This window comes from Hypomesus transpacificus, chromosome 14, assembly GCF_021917145.1.
Source record: "Hypomesus transpacificus isolate Combined female chromosome 14, fHypTra1, whole genome shotgun sequence".
Classification (NCBI taxonomy): Eukaryota; Metazoa; Chordata; class Actinopteri; order Osmeriformes; family Osmeridae; genus Hypomesus; species Hypomesus transpacificus.
The window spans coordinates 2,450,932-2,470,535 of NC_061073.1; the positions used below are offsets into that span (position 1 = coordinate 2,450,932).

At 44.9% G+C, this 19,604-nt stretch overlaps 3 protein-coding genes across 9 annotated transcripts; 2 read left to right on the plus strand and 1 right to left on the minus strand.

Annotated features, from left to right (window-relative positions):
- The first annotated feature begins 265 nt into the window (after positions 1–265).
- On the plus strand, positions 266–3,036 carry si:dkey-12e7.4 (uncharacterized protein LOC558132 homolog). 3 transcript variants are annotated; one of them, XM_047033427.1, is made up of 7 exons: positions 266–523; positions 662–713; positions 930–1,117; positions 1,481–1,642; positions 2,035–2,145; positions 2,418–2,554; positions 2,644–3,036. In XM_047033427.1, the coding sequence occupies exons 1-6, from the start codon at positions 374–376 to the stop codon at positions 2,529–2,531; spliced, it is 777 nt and encodes a 258-aa protein (XP_046889383.1). In that variant the 5' UTR covers positions 266–373; the 3' UTR covers positions 2,532–2,554; positions 2,644–3,036. The 3 variants fall into 3 exon arrangements, with proteins under 3 accessions (XP_046889383.1, XP_046889385.1, XP_046889382.1); XM_047033429.1 differs by having other exon boundaries at positions 2,418–2,548; XM_047033426.1 differs by having other exon boundaries at positions 2,418–3,036.
- An 88-nt stretch (positions 3,037–3,124) lies between these two features.
- syt19 (synaptotagmin XIX) lies at positions 3,125–7,185 on the plus strand. 4 transcript variants are annotated; one of them, XM_047033423.1, is made up of 8 exons: positions 3,125–3,508; positions 3,592–3,800; positions 3,921–4,114; positions 4,285–4,355; positions 4,443–4,829; positions 5,185–5,307; positions 5,489–5,600; positions 5,854–7,185. In XM_047033423.1, the coding sequence occupies exons 2-8, from the start codon at positions 3,766–3,768 to the stop codon at positions 6,159–6,161; spliced, it is 1,230 nt and encodes a 409-aa protein (XP_046889379.1). In that variant the 5' UTR covers positions 3,125–3,508; positions 3,592–3,765; the 3' UTR covers positions 6,162–7,185. The 4 variants fall into 4 exon arrangements, with proteins under 4 accessions (XP_046889379.1, XP_046889380.1, XP_046889381.1 ...); XM_047033424.1 differs by having other exon boundaries at positions 3,592–3,648; XM_047033425.1 differs by lacking the exon at positions 3,592–3,800.
- Positions 7,186–9,231: 2,046 nt separating this feature from the next.
- On the minus strand, positions 9,232–18,502 carry chka (choline kinase alpha). Of its 2 annotated transcripts, XM_047033420.1 has the most exons (12): positions 17,586–18,502; positions 17,090–17,198; positions 15,633–15,686; positions 14,329–14,442; positions 13,985–14,118; positions 13,204–13,308; positions 12,990–13,048; positions 12,791–12,878; positions 11,512–11,620; positions 11,170–11,276; positions 10,963–11,044; positions 9,232–10,356 (listed from the first exon to the last, which is right to left on the minus strand). In XM_047033420.1, exons 1-12 carry the CDS (start codon positions 17,816–17,818, stop codon positions 10,297–10,299), a joined length of 1,254 nt encoding a protein of 417 aa, XP_046889376.1. In that variant the 5' UTR covers positions 17,819–18,502; the 3' UTR covers positions 9,232–10,296. The 2 variants fall into 2 exon arrangements, with proteins under 2 accessions (XP_046889376.1, XP_046889377.1); XM_047033421.1 differs by lacking the exon at positions 17,586–18,502 and having other exon boundaries at positions 16,554–17,181.
- Between the last annotated feature and the right edge of the window lie 1,102 nt (positions 18,503–19,604).

The following is a 19,604-nucleotide window of genomic DNA, read 5'->3' on the forward strand; positions in this document are numbered from 1 at the left end:
GCAATAGCTCTGGTTGTACGATGTGTATGACGTCAATGACATTTTCAAAGGCTTTTTAGTACAGAAAGGCGACTTTAAAAAAATTTACACCCAGCGATGAGTATTTTTTTTTGCCTCCCCTTTCGAATTCAAATTACTAGACAAAAAATGGTATCCTGAGAAAAGTGGATTTTGAGGGGTATAGCTCCATAGACCTCCATTCATTCTGCACTCGACCGTTAGCGCCCTCATATGGAGTGGAACTACAACCAGTTCAGAACCCGGAAGTTTCTCGAGAGTGGCAGTTCTCTCTGCTTACATTACAGTAAGCACATGCACGACTAAAACTCACTACAACACTTGAAATATTTACCTTTTACGTCACAAAAAAACGATGTCTGCCGCAAACTTTAAAAACTGCCGGAATATAATGATAACGGGAGCAAGCCGAGGACTCGGTCTGCAGATGATAGAAAGCCTCGCTACCAGTAGTAACTCACCGGCCAAAATAATAGCTGCCGCAAGGAATCCGAGCGGCGCTCAGGTAACCTTCGGTAGACACCCAGCTCGCCAAACCATTAATTTGGTGTTGGAATTTCCAGATATTACTATTTATGTGTGCAACTTAGGTTAATTAATGTACCACAAAGCATGATAGATTTGTGTGAATTTATTGTTGCAGCAACTGCAGAAGTTGGCAGAGAAATACTCCAATATCCACATAATCACCCTAGGTAAATTTGGGTATGCTAAATGTGTCTGCTTGTGTGTGTGGGTGTGTGTGACTGTTTATCAGTGTGTGTGTGGGTGGGTGTGCGTGCGTGCGTGCATGTGTGTGTGTGCGTGCATGCGCGTGCTCATGTGTGTGTATTAAGACTAGCCTCAATCTGATATGATTGTGTTGTAATAATAATAATGTCACAGTGTATTGTGGTCCTGATGTGTTTCAGATGTGATCAGCCAGGAGAGCATCGAGAGGGCCGCACAGGAAGTGGATGAGCTGGTGCAGGAAGAAGGCCTCAACTGTCTGATCAACAACGCTGGGATCAACGTGGTGGCCAACTTTGAGACGGTCACAGCAGAGAACATGCTGGAGAACTTCCATGTTAACTCTGTGGCTCCGCTCATGATCACCAAGGTACTGACTTCTCCAGAGAAACCACGAGTAAATATATTCAGATGACAAATCCCTAATGCAATGTAGCTGTTGGTTCAGCTTTTGTTCATACTTTTTACATTAGATTTAGCGGACACTGTTTAGTCCCAGCATTTGTTGATGATACTTTCTATATGTCGTCATGTTATTGTTGTAGAGGATTGTATAGGATATTCTAAATCAGCGTAAACCACGGCCTCTTGGGGCTTATTGCTCAAGTATAGAATAGAATAGTGTAGGATAGTATTGGATAGTGTAGACTAGTATAGGATTGTATTTAATAGGATAGAATAGTAGTGTAGTATGCCTACATGATACAGGTGGGTAAGTAAATGTCTTCACCAGGCTGTGCTGCCGCTGCTGAGGAGGGCAGCCAGGCAGCGTGGGCCGGGCATGGGCATCCACAGAGCTGCTGTCATCAACATGACCTCCCTGCTGGGCTCCGTGGAGCTCAACTGGGGAGACCGGGCCAATAACTTCAAATGGTACCCGTACAGAACCTCCAAGGTACTGGCCCCTACAGAACCTTCATGGCTCTGGCTAAGTGGGGTGGGGTAGACCAGGACCTGGCTGATGCGGTTAATGGTTCCATATTATTACATTGTTGTGTCATACACTTTCTTATATGGGGCGCCCTGATAGCTCACCGGAGTAGTGCGTGTACCTCGGTTCGAATCCTGCCCGGATTCGGCATGTACCGCAGTGGCCTGGGTTTGAATCCTCCCCCGGACCCTGTGCTTCATGTGCCCTCATAAAGCATGAAAAATGCAACAACAAAAACAACAGATATCAAAAAATAAACACACCATACCTTACATTTTGCAGTGTCTGTTTTTGCGTCGTGGGGCAGTATTCAACTGCAGTCGTGTGTGACGTGTATTTGTCGTGTGCTGCGACAGAGCGCTCTGAACATGGTGAGCAGGTGCATGGCGGTGGACCTGGTGGAGGACGGGATCCTCTGCATGATGCTGCATCCTGGCTGGGTACGCACCGACATGGGCGGGCCCGAGGTGAGACACACCCAAACGCAAATATGATCACGATAATAATGTATTTACTTATCCTAATCGATGTACAGAGGGGGGGGGATTTGAACCATGTGACATCCAGATCTGCGGTCAAATGTCCAATCACTGAGTTGTACTAATCCCCACACCTGTTGATGAGAAACTTTTCCAACTTCCAGCTTTCCAGTATTTTTAGCTTTCTAACTGTGTTATAGCAGTTGTGTCACTATGGTTACTGAATGGCCCCCTTGACAACTGTGTTGTCGTGTTCCCAGGCTCCCCTCAGTGCCGAGGACAGCATTTCCTCTGTCCTGGCTGTGATTGGTGGACTGACCGAAAAGGATCATGGGTCGTTTCTGCACTACACAGGAGAGCTTTTGCCATGGTGATAGAGAGACGATTGGAAGTATGGATTAGTAATTGATCGGTGTGCACATATTTAAGCTTGAGGAGCTGAAAGAGATGAGTAGGTAGACAGGGTCTTGCTCTGTTTGTGTTCAGTGAGCATCAGCATCTGGAGACGGGAGACAGCACAGTGGGGGTCCAGGATTGGCTTTCACAGTTCTCCCACCCAGAGGAAAAGAAGAGCATCTTTTTTGCTGTTACAATATTTAATGTTTACGATGTCTCCAACTTTACCAGTGTTGTTTAAACGCTGCGTTTTGTTAAGCACTTTACTGTCAGTTAGTATTATCAGAGCACAATAAATGTCAGTACAACTAACTCTCATGTCATTCATAATAGGAAGTAGATCAGTTATAAAATACATTTGGGATATCTAAGGTAATCAGACTGGGAGAACTCATTTTCAGTGCTTTTTATACCGTTAAGCACTTACTACTGTAGCTCTGCTGTTAGGCTTCCAGTCTGTCCTAAATAAACGTGTATCTACAATGCCTTTCTGCTCCATTTGTCTTCACGCTGCTGGTTGCTAGGGGATGGTTCGAACTAAAAAGAAGAAGGGCCAGTTTCGTCTTATTGTTCCTCCTCCTTACTTCCTTGTTCCGAGAGTATAGTAACATTCAGAGATCTGCTTTGTACGTCTGTAGATGCCTGTTCTATGCTTCCAGCCTGCCTGGCTGCTTGTCTGACCACAGTCAGGCTGATTGTAAAGTAGTGATGGCAGAAGCTCTTTCAAGTTGCTAGTGTTGACACACCAGGAGGACGGCTAGGGAGGCAGCCTCCGTCAACCAACCAAACGTGTTAGTCAAAATATGAGCTGCAGATCTTGTGACAGACCAACAGAGGACAGACAGACGGATGCCCTCGGATGAGTCGGCCAAGGAGGCAGAAAAGGCAGCCGGATAGCGTTTCCAATGCATTTGCATTGTTTTGTATGAAATTTCAGGGTGAATGGTTTCCCAAGGTAAGAGCTTAAACTTTAGTTTTGTTATTTTCAATCTTTCCTCCGTTTGTGAACAGTGAAGATCCTAGTTTTGTTTGTTTCAGGATAGCCAAGCTGCCTAGCAAGTCTGTACAACACGAGGAATATCATAAATAAAAAATGTGAGTTACTGAGGGTTGTGGTTCACTGTCGAGGACACTGGATTGGTCTGACAGCAAGGTTTACAGGGAGAAGGGCTTTAAATGTACTTGCTCTGAAGTATAGCAGACAGTGAGTGAATGTGGACACCTTTCAGGACACAGAAGCCGAAAAGGTCCATCTTTCTTTACTCTCTGTCTTGATTTGCATGCTGCGGGTGTAACATTTGACTAGTCGGTATCTGTGAGGTGATACAGGTGGAGGCTTGACTGAAATATGGTTCTACTTTCTTCAGGGAGGCTCCGCACAGAGCAATGACCTTCGTCATTCATGACCCTGTGTCCTGGAAGGCCATGCTTTTGCCAATGTCGGAGCAACTGAAATGGTGCATTCTGGGATTATCTGTGGTCCTTTTCATTCTGGCGATGGGCCTCCTGTTGTGGCAGACCATCCGCTTCTGCACATACACACACACACCCCAGGAACCTGGTATGCACACACACACACACCCCAGGAACCTGGTATGCAAGCACACACACACAAACTCTTTAGGAACAGAACAGAATTCAATGGAACAGACATTTACTGTTTGGAGTAAGGATGGAAGATGTTATGATAAATATACCACACATTATTGACCCACATTCTGTTTTCCTCAGATTCTTACCTCCCTCTTGATACCCCACCACAGGGGCCACAGACCCAACACTCGTTCATTCCAAACTACAAGGTAAGCCACTCCAAACAGGCAAGTACTTCAAACAGACTGAACTCTGTCAACTTGAGAACCACCCTGAGTAGGACGGCACATTTACAGATGGAGGCCCCGAGGTGGACCCTCTCTCCGTCTGCGAGCAGCGCCCCGCCGGCAGAGCCCGGCTGCAGCTGGGAGAACGTGGAGCGGGAGGCGCAAGGTTCCCTGACGTTCTCCCTCTACCACGACCACGTTCAGTCCCAGCTGGTGGTCACCGTGCTGCAGGCCAGTGGGCTGCAGCCGCGAGCTCCCAACCAGAGGCTCCACCCCTTCGTCGGGGTGCGGCTGCTGTGGGCGGGACCTGTGGAGGAGGGGCGGAGCCTGCAGCGGGTGCAGGGGGAGTGGCAGAGCCGCGTGGTGAAGGACAGTCTCAGCCCCTCCTTCGGAGACCAGTTCATCCACACCCTGGAGCCGGAGAAGGAGCTGGCTCGCCACACAGTCAGGCTGGAGGTACAGCCCTCTGCTCGACGCTCTAACACTCTAATGTCCATCCTCTGCTACACTGAACACATGTCTGAATCTGACTGTACATCATAGAGAAGTCAGCATTCTGGGTGCTCTGGAAACTCACTGGGCTTGAGCAAATAGTATCAAGGCTAAGGACTAACGCAGGAGCCTTGGTTCGAATCCGATGAAGGCTATTTCCTGCATGCATGCCTCCCTCCCTCTATCTCTCTCCTTGCTTTTCCTGTCTCTATCCAACTGTCAATAGCAACAAAGCAACAACAACAAAAAAACAAAAATATCAGTATTCAGAATTCTTTTCAGGTGAGTTTACTGTCCAGCACCCCTGTGGTTTTCCCAGGTGAAGGATTATGACAGCTTCTCCAGAGAAGAGTCTCTGGGCGAGGTGAGGGTTCCTCTGGGTCAGCTCCACATGACCTCCTACCCCCTGGAGCTGCTGAAGGACCTGCACACACCTCAGAAGGTACAACACACACTTACTGAGCCTTGCTCTTCAGACGGTGTAAGATTGTGTGTGTTTGTGTGTCTGTGTGTTTGCGATGTGGGTTAGGGTTTGGTTTAGGTGTGTGTGTGTGTGCTTTGTGATGTGGGTTAGGGTTGTGTGTGTGTGTGTTGTCCAGGCTGATTGTGAGTGTGTTTTCCAGGACCTGGTTGGTGAGGTGCTGCTGTCCCTGAGGTTTCTGCCCACCTGCCAGAGACTGGAGGTGGGGCTGCTGAAGATCAGGACTCTGCCACCACACACACACACACAGAAGGGTACGACACACCTCCCAACACACACACACACATTGACACGCATACTTACAAAAACATACATACAAACTCTCACACATACACACAAACATACACACATACATACACATTCACACACAGATACACACACACATACATACATGCATACACAAATACACATGGTATAACAATGCTGTCACACAATGATTCCACCCATGCCGATGTGTCTTTGTGTGTGTCTTTGTGTGTGTCGGTGTATGTTTGTGTGTGTTTGCAGCACTGCATGCCAGGGTCAGTGTCCAGTGTAACCAGGTTCAGCTGCATCATCAGAAGAGCTCATACCAGCGCTACACAGAGGTGACCATCTTCAACCAGGTCCTCCCCTTCTCCCTGCCCGAAACTGACATCCATCAGTGTTCCATCATGCTGTCTGTCTACCACAGCCTGGCAGGCAGGAAGTCCACACGCCGCCTTATTGGTCAGACCAGCCTTGGGAAGGGAGGGGCCTTTGAGGACCAACACTGGAGCTTGATGATGCGATCAGTTCGCCAGCCAATCGCACAGTGGCATCAACTCTTGATCTGAGGCCGTTTTTTTTCTAGCGTGCCTCCTAGGCAAGACCAGGACATGATCATAATGTTTTATCACAAATATACATTTGATTATGGACATATTTATTTAACTTGTGTATGTGGACATGTTTGAGTGGTATGTGAAGGACTGTTACGTGAATGTGAGTGAGAGTTTTTCCAATATCAGTTCTTCCACTGAACTGACAAGCTGACAAGAAACAAGACTATATTGGGGGTGTTTTTTTCATAACAATCTTGTTACTGTTTTATGAGATATACAATGTTATAGTATTTTAAATCTTATAGACAGTATATGATCTTCTTGTGCATCGATCGTATGCAGATGTCCTTGTTTACCACACGAGGGCACTGTAACACCGGGGGTGTTCAGGCCATACAGTCATCTCAGCCAAGGGAGATTCGGAACGTTTGCAGGTTTCCTTCCTTCCTCCCAGCTGCGATGTCAGGTCAGGTCATCTCATATTGCTCATTTGGTTTTAGGTGTACAACATCCTGTGTTTGTTTTGAACTGACAGAGGACAGCCAGTGTGTGTGAGAGACAGAAATAATGGTTTGCAAGAAAGCATTAAGAGAGAGAGAGCAAAAGATAGAGATAGAGAGATAGAGTCTGTGAGTTAGCATGCCTCTCTCCCCAAAACACAGCTTTGTTGAACCCCTCCCCCCTGCAATCCGGTCTTGTCAAAGGACAACATCACCATAGGTAATACCAAGTCATTAAACGCTGACTGTTGCTTCTCAAGGCCATTCCCAGGCATGACCCGCCCCCCTCTCCCAGCCAATGGGCTGATGGGGAAGCAGGTAGGGGGTAGAGGATAGGGGATGAGGAGGAGTCACGAGGCTAAGCCACGCCCTCCCCAGGCCCCAGACTCTTACGATGCATTCCTGCCTGGTATCAAACAAAGCTGTCTCCTGATACGGATTTCAGATGTTGACAATAATGGACAACCGTGAAGCCTTTAGTTATATTGTTTGTGATCAAAATAAAATAACAACTGCTCGCTATGCATTTTCAATTTAATTTCACTCACTCATACACTGTATTCACACACGTTCATTCACACACACACACACACACACTCACACACACACTCGTACTGATTTGTGGTTCTGTTGAGAAGCTTTTGGGGACCCTGCAGCCTCATCCTTGGGATGATGTCATCACATTGGAATGCTAGGCCACATACTGACTCAGGACAGGAAACTGGGTCCTTAACAGTAAAGAATCCTGCAGATCTCGACACACAGTTTAAGATTGAACTCTCTTTCCACTTTAACTAGTGGTAGGACCACAGTTAGGTCCACTCCACCAGAAAAACAGCCAGTAAACCGTAATCGTTAAGAGCGGCTAGTTTAGAGCTCATGACCTCTCTCCTGGTCCATCCTTCAGTTTTTTGACTTCCCTCCCCCGCCCTCCATAAGACATTGGCATCTGAGGCAATGTTAGAGAGCCAACTGTCACCCATCCCCCCAGCTCTCTCCCTGATTACTGCAGCAACTTCAACATTTTGAACACTGCAGACATACGTTTCTGGTATATTCTGGGCTGTGCTGGTCAGTTGTACAGTGGTCAGTTGGAGGGTAGTTAGTGGTTAAGTGGTGAATTGAAAGTGGTTATCGCTGTACTGGTGAGTGACAAGTGTTTGGTTGTGATTTGGAGGTTGGCCAAGGTTATGCTGGCAAGTACATGTTTCTAACATCCTACAGGAGATTTTCTGTACTCTGTGTTGCCCAAGAAGATCCCATGTCCACATGGTAAACATCATAAACCCTCATTATCTTGACTGTCCATGGTCATGTAACATACTGTACATTCTGAGAATATACACTTCTTGTAGATATGAATGACAACAAACACAAGTCATTATCTGTTGTTTCCTTTTATTAGTTGACCACAAATTACAGTAGATACTTGGTTTTTGTACAGTTTGCAAAAGCAACCTCCCTTTAGAAAACCACAAAGGTAGATGTTTTATTTTTTATAATTATATTATGTTCTTTTTTTTCTTATTTGTGCAAAGCTAGATACCAGTCGGTCTGCAAGACAAATACTTTTTGCAAACTTCTTTTCAGTTCCATTGGTTAGTAGGATGTTGAAGACATAACATTGTCATTCACATGAGAAGAATTTAGCTTGGCTAGGTTGTTGTATAAACAACTGATTGTATCACTATACAGGACAGCAGGTTAGCACAGCTGGAGACCTACAGTATACTGGCTTTAGAGTAACTATGCAAAACCTGATACCCCAGGTGTTTTGACACGTACATTGAATTCACAGAAGATCTACAGCAGGGGAATGAGAGGTTTTGGTATTGACAGAAAATAAAATGTAGAGCATCACAGCTCTACGTGAATGGAATGGCATCGTCATGATCACACAACTGTGACGTAGCGTGTGGAAACAGTGTTTTCTTATTAAGAAAAATACATATTCCATTCAAGGAAAAATGGAAGCACTTCATCCAATTGTACTGTATTTACCGGGAATACTGGGTAAGTACTTGGTGTATATAAGTATTGTTTGCACTTTTAATACTGTATTTACGTTATGTGATGTGGTAAGTAGGAGTCAGTGGGAGTCAGATGGCTGAGCGGTGAGGGAGTCGGGCTAGTAATCAGAAGGTTGCCGGATCGATTCCTCGCCGTGCCAAATGACGTTGTGTCCTTGGGCAAGGCACTTCACCCTACTTGCCTCTGGGGGAATGTCCCTGTACTTACTGTAAGTCGCTCTGGATAAGAGCGTCTGTTAAATAACTAAATGTAAGTACTGCTTGTATTGTCTGTGTACTAGGTATTTATTAGATGTGTACTAGGCATGAACTAACTATATTGGTGAGCCTGTGTGGTAACAAGATGTAGTGGCCAAATACAACCCTGTCCGTGGCAAACAATATATGTCAAAGAGTCAGTAAAAAGCTAGATCAGTCAGACAGTTTTGGTGAGACTGTCATTCACTGTCAAGTAAAAACCCAGTTGTCTCAGTATCTGACCAATAAAGTGCAACCAACAAACAGAGAATGTTTGTCAATGTTTCATAAAAAAACACAAAGTGGAAAGGAAAGTTCTGCTGCCATGGTAACCACCAATGACAGGCGAGAAAGAGGTTAATTAGATAAAACAATAACATCAACATTACTGTCAACAGTGACACTGTCTGTTAACAGAGAAATACAAAAATGTAATATGCATTCAACAGAACTAGCAATCACAGTCTAAGTTACAAATTACAAAAACGAAAAGTTAGCAATAAGTAAGTTAAATTAGACAGTCAAATCCAGTTCTGAAGATTAATAAACAATCAAATCGTTTCTAGATGAAGGTTTAAAACCCTCTAAATGATTTGTTTTTGTCATAATCATTATCAGTTCACAGTTTACCCTCCCCCTGCTTTCCTCAGCTGCACACAATGTCACAATATGTCAGAACGAAACACAGCAGCCAATTACAAACGCCTTTAATGACATTTGGGGCGAACTGTCGCTTTAAAGGTCAGCTACCATTGTATGTGTTTATCATGTTGTATTTACACTTCATATTAACGAGACATTGGGAAATCGCCGTTTACATTTTCAAGCTGACCCTGCTGCACTATGACCACTGGTGGGAGTGAGAGTGATGAGTTAGACAGAAAGTCTGAATGGACTCTTAACGTCATCAGCAGAAGCTGGACCTTGGTCACATGTCGATGAGTCATACAGTAGATAACAAGGGAGGTCAGCAGGGGGGGTCCAGTTATTTTCCACTTATAGAAGAGGGTTTTTTTTCCATTAGGGAATGATGCATGGATACATTGATACAATGTTACCTTTCCAAAATAAGGATCTACTCTGGGGGAACGTACAGGAAATCTGAGGGTTTTAACCCCTTTACTTCCTTCTCACGATCTTCCCGCAAAGATTTTTATTTTTTCACTCGCGACTACGGGGGAGGGGGGGGGGGGACCATGACAACAACGGGAGGATGGAATGAAAGGCAAATGCTTAATAGCGTGTACACTAAGCAGTAATGCATACTGAAACTTCCCTTGGGATGGGTCCCACAGGGGCAAGACTGAAGGCCCCATAACAGCCTTGTCATGCACTCTGACTGGCTGGGTTAAAGTGCAGAGGTTGTGTGGCTCCTCCCCTTTAAACGCCAAACATCCTCTTCTGCTTGAAGTATGCCTCAAACCTGGCCTGGGCGTATTCCTGAAACACATGAAACACTAACGTCAAACCTGGCCTGGGCATATTCCTGAAAAACCAGTTTCAGACCTGGCCGGGGCATATTCCTGAAACACCAGTTTCAGACCTGGCCTTGACATATTCCTGAAACACCAGTTTCAGACCTGGCCTTGACATATTCCTGAAACACCAGTTTCAGACCTGGCCTGCCTGGGCATATTCCTGAGATACAGGCACACCTTGCCAGGGAGTATTAATGAAAAACCAGCTTCAGATGTGTCCAGGGTATATTCCGGGGAAACATCACACACTAACGTCATACCAGACCAGGCCAGTCGTGGCCGAGTCCAGGCCCCTCTGCCCCAGTATTCCCTTGTTACCCTGACACAGCAGATATTTATGGAAGTCAGAGTGGTAAAGGCGATGTGGCACAGACACAAATCTGTCTGTGTGTCCCAATGCCACCAAATGGGTCACGTCACCAGCTGAGAAACATTCGCTACGGTGACAGAGAATCACCATGGAGACAGATACCTTGTTAACAAACACCTTGTGTTACCGACACTCATGGTAACAGGGACCATGGTAACATACACCTTGGTAACAGGGACCATGGTAACAGACACTCACCATGTAGCCGAACTCGATGGTGGAGATCCTGGACTGTATGATGGACCACAGACCCCAGAACAGGTGGGAGGCCATAGCAAACCTGGTCAACAGACACAGACTTGTTAACAGACACACAGGCTGGTCACAGACAGACAGGTCTGGTCAATAGACAGACAGGCTGACTAACAGACAGGCAGGCAGGCCTTGGTAACCACCTTAACTCACCTATTGACTTCAATATACATCTCCTCTAGAATGTTCTTCTGGTCCTCCTCAGCGAGGTTCTCGAAGCCCCGGTCAGACTCCCGCAGGTAGCTCCCAAAGAAATGCAGCTGAGGAGAGAACGCACATTACTGGACGGTTGTAGCGTGGAGCTGTCCCAGACCTACGTATCAGGTCTGGGTGCACTAGCTGGTACCTTTACAAGGCGGGAGGAGGACTTAATTTATCTCATAACTGTCTGCTCGAGAAGGTCTCAAACTCCGAGCTCATTAAACTCTCAGATCTCGGTCTTATGAGGTAGTGGCTCTGCAGCACATCTTCACCCCTGGTCCTGACAGTACATACCTGTTGGGCTTTGGTGGGGTAGTTCTGGGAGGTAACCTTAAAGAAGGGGAACTTCTCATAGCTGTAGTCATACATCCATTCACAAAAGTGATTGCCAATGTCAAAGCCCCTGCAGATGACAAGAGGAAACACATGAACACATAGAAATCTAAAACCACCACATACAAGTCCCATTTTTACAACATAGCAAAAATGCTAGTTATTAGTCTTGAATGCTTTCTGCCACTATGTGAACACATTTAAGAAACGTAATTTAAATAAAGAAAATAATTATAGTGAAATGTTTTTACTTTATCAAGCTATTGCCCTGACATACTTGGTGTAGAGCGAGATGGAGAAATGAGCTAGTGAAAAAGACAAAACGTTTGAGAGAGAGACAGAAAGAGAGAGACAGCGAGAGAGAGAGAGAGAGAGAGGAAGAAAAAGAAGAAAGAGAAAGAGGCACGAGGTGCAGAGCCCTAGACACGTGTGATGCGAGGGAGGGAAGCAGGGGGGCTGGTGGGGGAGTTTCACACTGAGCTACCAGGCCTCCACAACACAATGACAGACGCAGCCTAGCTTCCAAGAAATGAGGCACCAAAACATTCCAGGATTTACAGAAATCCAAAATCCCAGTACAGTAACAGTCAGGAGGAATTACAGTAGTAGTTCTGCAGTGTTGTCCACACTTAAATAGTACAATATTGGAAAAATAATTTGGGGATATTAATGGCTTCATAGGATTTACGGGGTTAGGAACAACGTTTTTATTTAAACGTACAGATAGTTACAACCATCGAGAAAACAGTTGAGCATCTGTGGCCTCATGGCGTGTTCCAAAGTCTCACCAGTCTCAGTTTCCTAACCACTGCATCAACAAGTGCATAGAATGCCATGACTGTGAGTCATGGATGTGTCAGAGCAACCTCCAATAGTGGTTGGAAACATGAGAAAGAGGCTGAACCCTCTAAACACATCGGTAAACTTGCTTTATGGAACAGGCCTCAGGTACACAAACCGTCAAATGACATTATGTTATGTAGGCCTAGTTAAAAGTCACACCGTAAGACGTAATAAGGTGAAAATTTAATATTAAACGAGAGGATAATGTGTCCCCCCTGAAGAGGAAACGATGGGAATCATTAGACCAGTGTCTAACTGGCTGTAGTCCACAACTTCCCTCTACTTGAATAGAGGAGGCCAAACCGTAAAGGTGAAACTGTGATGAATCATAGTGTGGGTGTGTGCGTGTGTCTCTTTGTGTGTGTGTGTGTGTGTGTCACTGTGCCCGTGGACCAACCTGAAGTTGTAGCTGCTATATTCAAAGTCGATCAACATGAGCTTCTGCTTGTCTGAACCCTCGCGTCCATGAAGCAGCAAGACGTTTCCTGAAACCAGACCAGATGCAGTCCAATCAAAACATCAACAGGGTTTTACAAACACATTTTACATGTACTCACATTTCCATGCGCACACACACACACGGAGCGGCCTCGTACCTTCTTGACAGTCGTTATGACAGAAGACAACAGGTGAGTGGGTGGAGTCTAGAAGGAACCTGCAGCAACAAAAGGTGATTTGATATTTTATATTGGATAGTATAGTCCAGTACTGTGTCTGATACTGGATAGAGTAGTGTAGTATAGTATTGGATAGTATAGTATTGTGTAGTATAGTATTGTGTAGTATAGTGTAGTGTAGTGGGGGCCGTACTTGAGGGTATCCATCTCGTGAGGGAGGTTGTAGCCCAGCAGGCGGTTGAACCTGCGTGTGAGGCTCTCCTTGGTGAAGGAGATCCTCAGAACCTGCTTCAGATACCTGCAGACAGGAGCAGCAGCAGTCAGACTGGGAGGCAGTACACTCACTGTTCCACCACGTTGCTCTCGGTTGTTTTACCATATTGTATACAATAATATTAAGATAACAGAATTGAATTCAATAACATTGAAATAATGATATTCAAATGGTACAATACAATTTTACCATTGTTACCCTCTCACTTTTACCCCTCTCTTTGATCTTTTGGTTCTTCTTCTACTCTTTTAGGTCTTTTACCCCAGACAATATTCAGCCCGTGATGGGGATTAGCTAACCAAAACGGACGTGCCACGTCCACTCAGGAGATAATGCTGATAACGGTGTTTGTTCACTGACGTAGAGATCAGACCACGCTCTGCTATCTCTGGGTCACCTAGTGACTTCCCAGTCATCACCTGAGATGTTGAATGTTACACAACCACGGTTTCTTCAGCCTTCTAGGACAAACCTATATGTTGTTACTGGTTTTCAGGGAACAGAATGGAACACTTACAGAACAGAACCACCACTCCTGAGTTGTTGGAATAAAATCCAGTCTATCATTCTAAGCACCCACCCCACCCCACTCACTTATAATGCATTAATTCCCAAGAATGGAAGTTGAACCTGAAACCTCTTGATCTGCTCTAACCACCCTCCCCACTGAAATATGTTTGAACGGAACAGAATCACTCACTTCTCCATCGTTCCAAACAACCACTTGGGCTCCTTGTTGAAGGGCATTCTCATTGCATGGAACTTGGCCATCTTCTCTGCGATCTCCGCTGAGACACTGGGCACGCTCAGTTCAACCGTCTCCAGCTTGCGGCTCTAGCGACACAAAGACAAGGTCATGTGACATGCTGCTTGCTGGTTCCTCAGTATCTTGCATCTCACCGGGTTAAACTGACATATGGGAATGTTTAGGACGCAGGACAACTGTTGACGTGACATTAACACAGACCGTCTTGGCTCTGATCCTCTAATTTCTACACACACACACACACACAACGGTGTTGAGCAGCCTCAGATATAACTCACAGGAACATACTGCTCCAGCCTTCCCTGGGGAAAGATGCCGTAGAGTTTAGGCCCCAACTCCCTCTCAGCTAGGATGGCAAACATCACGCTTTCCAGGACCATGGCCTCCGCTCCCTGAAACACACACACACATTGTTACACACAAACACACATCGCAATCACACAAGACATAGGTCTGCACACACTTTGCTTGGGGTTAGAGATGGACCGGTATGAGGTTCCAGATACGTGCACCAGTATAGACGTTCGGACGTACGGGTTACAGTTCACAGCTGTGGGTTTGGGAATGTAGCAGTAGTGGGCCTGGTTGCCCTGGAGCAGGGAAGACAAGGGCCAGATTGTTTTAGAGAGTAAGCGAGAGAGATAAAGCGAGAGCGAAAGCAAGAGAGAGAAATAGAGAAAGAGAGAGCTGGCCAGGCCACCAATCACTGTAGCGGCTGAGCTGGAGAAGACAGCACAGCTTTTCCACAGAAAAACAGAGTCAAGGACATTATGTAGGTGCCATGGCTCCGCACAGCCAGTCTACCAGAGGAGCTTTAGAGGAGGAGTTACTCTGGTGTAGCAGAGGGAGAGTTCTCTGCTGGGGAAGACACAGCATCACTGTATTGAATAGGTTTAGTATAGACAGGGCCCTAACCCGTTCGAATAACCTATGAATGCATGTGTCCAACTTCAGGCAGTCTTTACTCTTGCACAAATCAGACATCATTTCATTTCTCAAAAGAAAGCAGGAAAGGAGGTTACTAAACAGAATCACGCAGGGTCTAGGGACTTATCACTGTAGTCACTGTAGTCAATGTTAGTGCCAACATGTTTTCTACTGTGGAAACGATCACGATCTCCTCAACTGCTGCTACCAACACCTGCATCTATTCTACTGGAGAGGACGGGATCACGATCACCCCTTGAGGTCACACTAACATCTTCTAATTAGAATGGGGTGGTTATGCAACACACATCCACAGTGCTGACAGTGGTAGCTGTAAATCTACTGGAGGGGTATTATCTTTATTACAATAACCGTCCTTGGACACAACCAGGAAGAGTCTTACAGTCTAATATCCGATTCATTACCAACAATCTGATCTGCTATGATTATTATTTGCATCGCAACAATTTATTGCTTTTTTCTTTGTGTCTGATTACACTGCAAAGCAAGGACATCGGAAAATTCTAACTGCTATAGCTCACCCAATGAGAGTCAGGGACAATTGAGGTTAAGGTCAAGTATGTTAGGGTTAGACCTAGTCATGATCAATACACTACCTTATCTAAGACGTCTGGAGAGATGCCAGATTACTTACTTGAGATTGATTTTCTTTGTTGGATTGTCTGGACTCTCCTTTATTACATGACATCTATCAATGAAAGAAAACAAGGTACATGAGTACATACGAATCAATAACAACAATGAGTCGGCAGGACTCACACACAGTCCTCTAGTGGGCCACATGGGCCGTCTAGCTCCCATGGCTGCAGAGGACAGAGGTCACGGTCTAGTTCCCATGGTCCCCCAGGACAGAGGACATGGGGATGTAGAAGGGGGACTGGTGATAGCCCTCGTTGGAGGACTGGTCAGTACCAGATATGTTTCCCCCTGCGGAGGGTAGACAACAGTATTTCTATGTCCCTCACCTCGGAAAATTACCAGAACAACCCTGCACCATCATATCTGTGGTGATAACTGGTTTTAAGACGGTTTGAGGTAGTCACCTGATGACCAAAGGGTGATGAATGTTAGTAGATCAGCTGCCAGATTTTAGAAAGCCCTCCCCTACATTATTGTAAATATGAGTCATCTAGTCAAACATTAGTCTCTGTGCTCATTTTTGTTTGTCAACTAGTTAATTATGTTGAAACCCACTAGGAAGACTTTAACCCCATCTTTTCTTCACAGATGGACAGGCAGGGTGTTTGTAGTCAGTCACTGTCATCACAGCAGAAAGACATCACATGTTCTGAGGTTGAGATTCAAGGGAAGGGTAGGCTACATCCTAACAAGGGAGTGTTTTTCCCAACCACTCCTTTAAGCATCTCACTAACTTGTCTCACTGGCTTATTTTGTATAACAAGTAAATACTGTGGCTTCTGAGCACAAATCTATTGATAGGACCAGAGAACAGAAGCCCCTGTTCCAGACGTTCCACAGTGGAGAGGATCTCAGGATTGACCAGGTGTGTGTGAACTTTGTGGTGGGCTGAGACTTCAGGGATCTCATACTGTACCGTGTGGTGTGTAGGGGTCGCCTGGCAACAAGAGTGCTCAAGGCACGCTCCTTTGGATAGCCTACGGCAAAGAACACACGCATATACAGCCTTGGTGGTACATGACCTCACAACAAACATCATCCACACCAAAACACACACGCATATGCAGTATGCATTGTGCATATGCAGACCCACACACACACACACACACACACAAATACACTCACTCGTTCACACACTGCTCACTCACTGAGGACATCCTTCGGGTGTGCTGTCTGACAAGTTATGAGGGCAGCCTACAGTTTTGTCTAATGGGAAACACAGCAGACCTCCTACACCAGGTGGAACTCATAAGCACTCAAAGGTACAGTGTAATCATAACATACAACATCAGTTACCATCCTTTTCTTGTAAGACAGTTTGATGCCAGTGAGATCAATATTACAATGTTCCAATTGAAACGACATATCATTATTTGTATAAGTATTCTGAAACGTGATCAGGCTACTTAAGTTCAGTCAATTTAAGAAGGAAATACAGTTTATGGGACACACCTGTAGGATGGCACCATACAGGCGCAGGAGGATGTTCCGGGGTTCCTCTCCCAGAGAGCTGAGACTGTCTGGCAGGGCGCACAAGAACAGCTTGTTGCTAAGGCCTCCCCTGTCACGACACCAGATAGGACCGACACATTTAGTCTGCATGACCGTTTGTGGCCTAATTCAATATTGGCTTTAAACAATGACTGAATACATCAATTATGTAGACACCAACATCATGTATAGGCCTAAATGCCTCTGAGATAATCAATTAAAAAATTAAATTATTAACATAGGCTGCGGATAAAAAATAATCGAGCCAAATAAACTTCAAGGATGCTATTGTGGCCATGAAATCCAAACTGTTTGGCTAGGCTACATAGCTTAAAAGCCGAAAAAAACGTAGGCCTATTCGCATTTGAAGATTTTTTTTTATTTTTTTAATAACATGGGTTGTGAGAGTTTAGTATCTCATATGTGATGTGTCACATTAAAATACATGTATTCAAACCTTATAATGCTGATCTGGAAATCTTCCTCTGACACAGTTTTCCATGCGCCATGGAGAAATTCTTTGCACCATAAATACGCTTTGCGTTTCGTCTCTAGCTCAGGCTCATCAGGCCGGATGATGTCTTTGCAGTCTTCAGTGTCTGGATGAACCACCAGTGCGTTCTCTGTAACAAGGCGGTCCAGCGACATAGACGGGGAAGAAGACACTCCGTTGATGAATTTAGTCTTCATATTGATAGGAAACTGTAGCCAACAGCTCAAATAAATATTTATGCAAATATAAGGGTCTCTTCAGGGTAAACGCCGCTGTATAAAATATATTTATTTGCGCTTCTACTATTTAGGAACACCAATAATCTTGAGTGAATTTTTTTAACTAAGAAATAGTTTATTTCCAATGCAGTTTGCTGTGAAGTCGTAGGTCTGTTCACCGTGTTTGAATGAATCGACTGAAGCTCTTTCCTTGCTGCGCCACAAGATACAGAGGCGTTTGCTAAATGCGTCACTGTATTATATTCCCCCTATTGGTTGGCTCAGACACAACCCTTCCAAGGACCAAAACAAAAGATGTGTAAAATGATTCACGGCATTGGTATGATCCCATTAAATGCCTCTCCACCCAATGAGTGAATGAGATCCGTATACATACTTAACCGCTTCGTCATAAACAACCCACATCGGATGCGCGAAATATAAAATACATTCTAGACAAATGTATAATAGGCCTACACAACTGATGACCTAATTTCTCAGACCACCATCGAACCTCGCTTAATCGACACGTAGGGCACGATTACAGCACAGCTCAAACAGATGTTTGACATCTAGACGTCAAACTCAGGCTACTAAGAATACGATTTTCTACAAGGACATTGTTCTAATAAGACCGTCCATAGAGAGGAAAATTTCAGCATCTGGCCATTTTCGGTCGGGAGACTTCACTGTAGTAAACAACAGCGCCACCTTCTGGACACTCGGAAGTTAATATTTCCCACTTGTTTGATTAAGCCCACTTTCGAAAATACACACCCACGCATCCCGTTATCTACGGGGTCCGTGTATGGTCCATCCGTGTACCTGGTGGGTCCGTGTAGCCTACCTAGTGGCCGTTGTTTTTTCTATTTTGCAACCCGTGTTGACAAACGCAATATAGGGCCGTAATGTCGTTTTGTCACTTTAGCAGGCTAGTAACTCAAAGACACGTACAACGGCTTGTTTTTGGTTGTTTCCTTTTGGAATAATGAAATAACCATATAACAAAAATGGTATAGCGAACCATTAATCGTTGTTTTGATTATTTCACATGCTTTATGCTGGTATCTGCCTGCAAAAAAAAATCAAAAATAGGCTCGTAGTATCGTTTTGTCCATTTTGGATGTCAGAACCAGATTACGGGGAAATGCTTGGTTTTCGTTGTTTTGTTTTATTTTGAAATACCGGAATAACCAAATAACACAAATGGCGAGCCATTTACTTGTTTGTTTGATTGGCCGTATTACTGGCACGAGTAAAAAAGAGAGAGAGGGGGGAGGGGGGGGGGGGGGAGGGGGGGGGGGGGGGAGGGGGGGGGTAGATGTGCAATGATTGGAGGTGTTATTATTTCCGAACACCAGATGGCAGCAACGACTATTTTATTTTTTTTACCTGTGAACTGTAATGTCTACTATCTTGACAACACAGCAGAACGTTCTTTAGTAGAAGACACACACCAAGCTGAATGCACATGTTGACCAATTTTTTGTAGTTGCTCCTTAGTTAATAAACAATGATCTTTGATGAAGCCAAGCCTAATATATATTTAAAAATTACAAGACGGGGCTCCAGTGTATGTTCAAACAAGGCCAAAAGTGCCAAAGGCTGCTATATACGATATCAGTTGAAAAACACAATCACACCCGTCAAAGTACCCCCCCCCCCCTCCCAAATAAACCCTGGAATTAAAAAAAAGATGGCAATAAATATATAAATATAGCATCATATAATATATAGCTGAATCAATTCACCTACATCAATAAAT

Bases quoted from the DNA above. Each gene is read 5' to 3' on its own strand.
- si:dkey-12e7.4 (XM_047033426.1), top strand. From the start codon at position 374: ATGTCTGCCGCAAACTTTAAAAACTGCCGGAATATAATGATAACGGGA. The intron at 1,643-2,034 runs GTACTGGCCCCT...GTGCTGCGACAG, and splicing joins ACCCGTACAGAACCTCCAAG to AGCGCTCTGAACATGGTGAG. The intron at 2,146-2,417 runs GTGAGACACACC...TCGTGTTCCCAG, and splicing joins CCGACATGGGCGGGCCCGAG to GCTCCCCTCAGTGCCGAGGA.
- syt19 (XM_047033423.1), top strand. From the start codon at position 3,766: ATGTGGACACCTTTCAGGACACAGAAGCCGAAAAG. The intron at 4,830-5,184 runs GTACAGCCCTCT...TGGTTTTCCCAG, and splicing joins GCCACACAGTCAGGCTGGAG to GTGAAGGATTATGACAGCTT. The intron at 5,308-5,488 runs GTACAACACACA...TGTGTTTTCCAG, and splicing joins ACCTGCACACACCTCAGAAG to GACCTGGTTGGTGAGGTGCT.
- chka (XM_047033420.1), bottom strand. From the start codon at position 17,818: ATGAAGACTAAATTCATCAACGGAGTGTCTTCTTCCCCGTCTATGTCG. The intron at 13,309-13,984 runs GTGAGTGATTCT...TCCTGTCTGCAG, and splicing joins TTGTTTGGAACGATGGAGAA to GTATCTGAAGCAGGTTCTGA. The intron at 11,045-11,169 runs GTGAGTTAAGGT...TCTGTTGACCAG, and splicing joins ATGTATATTGAAGTCAATAG to GTTTGCTATGGCCTCCCACC.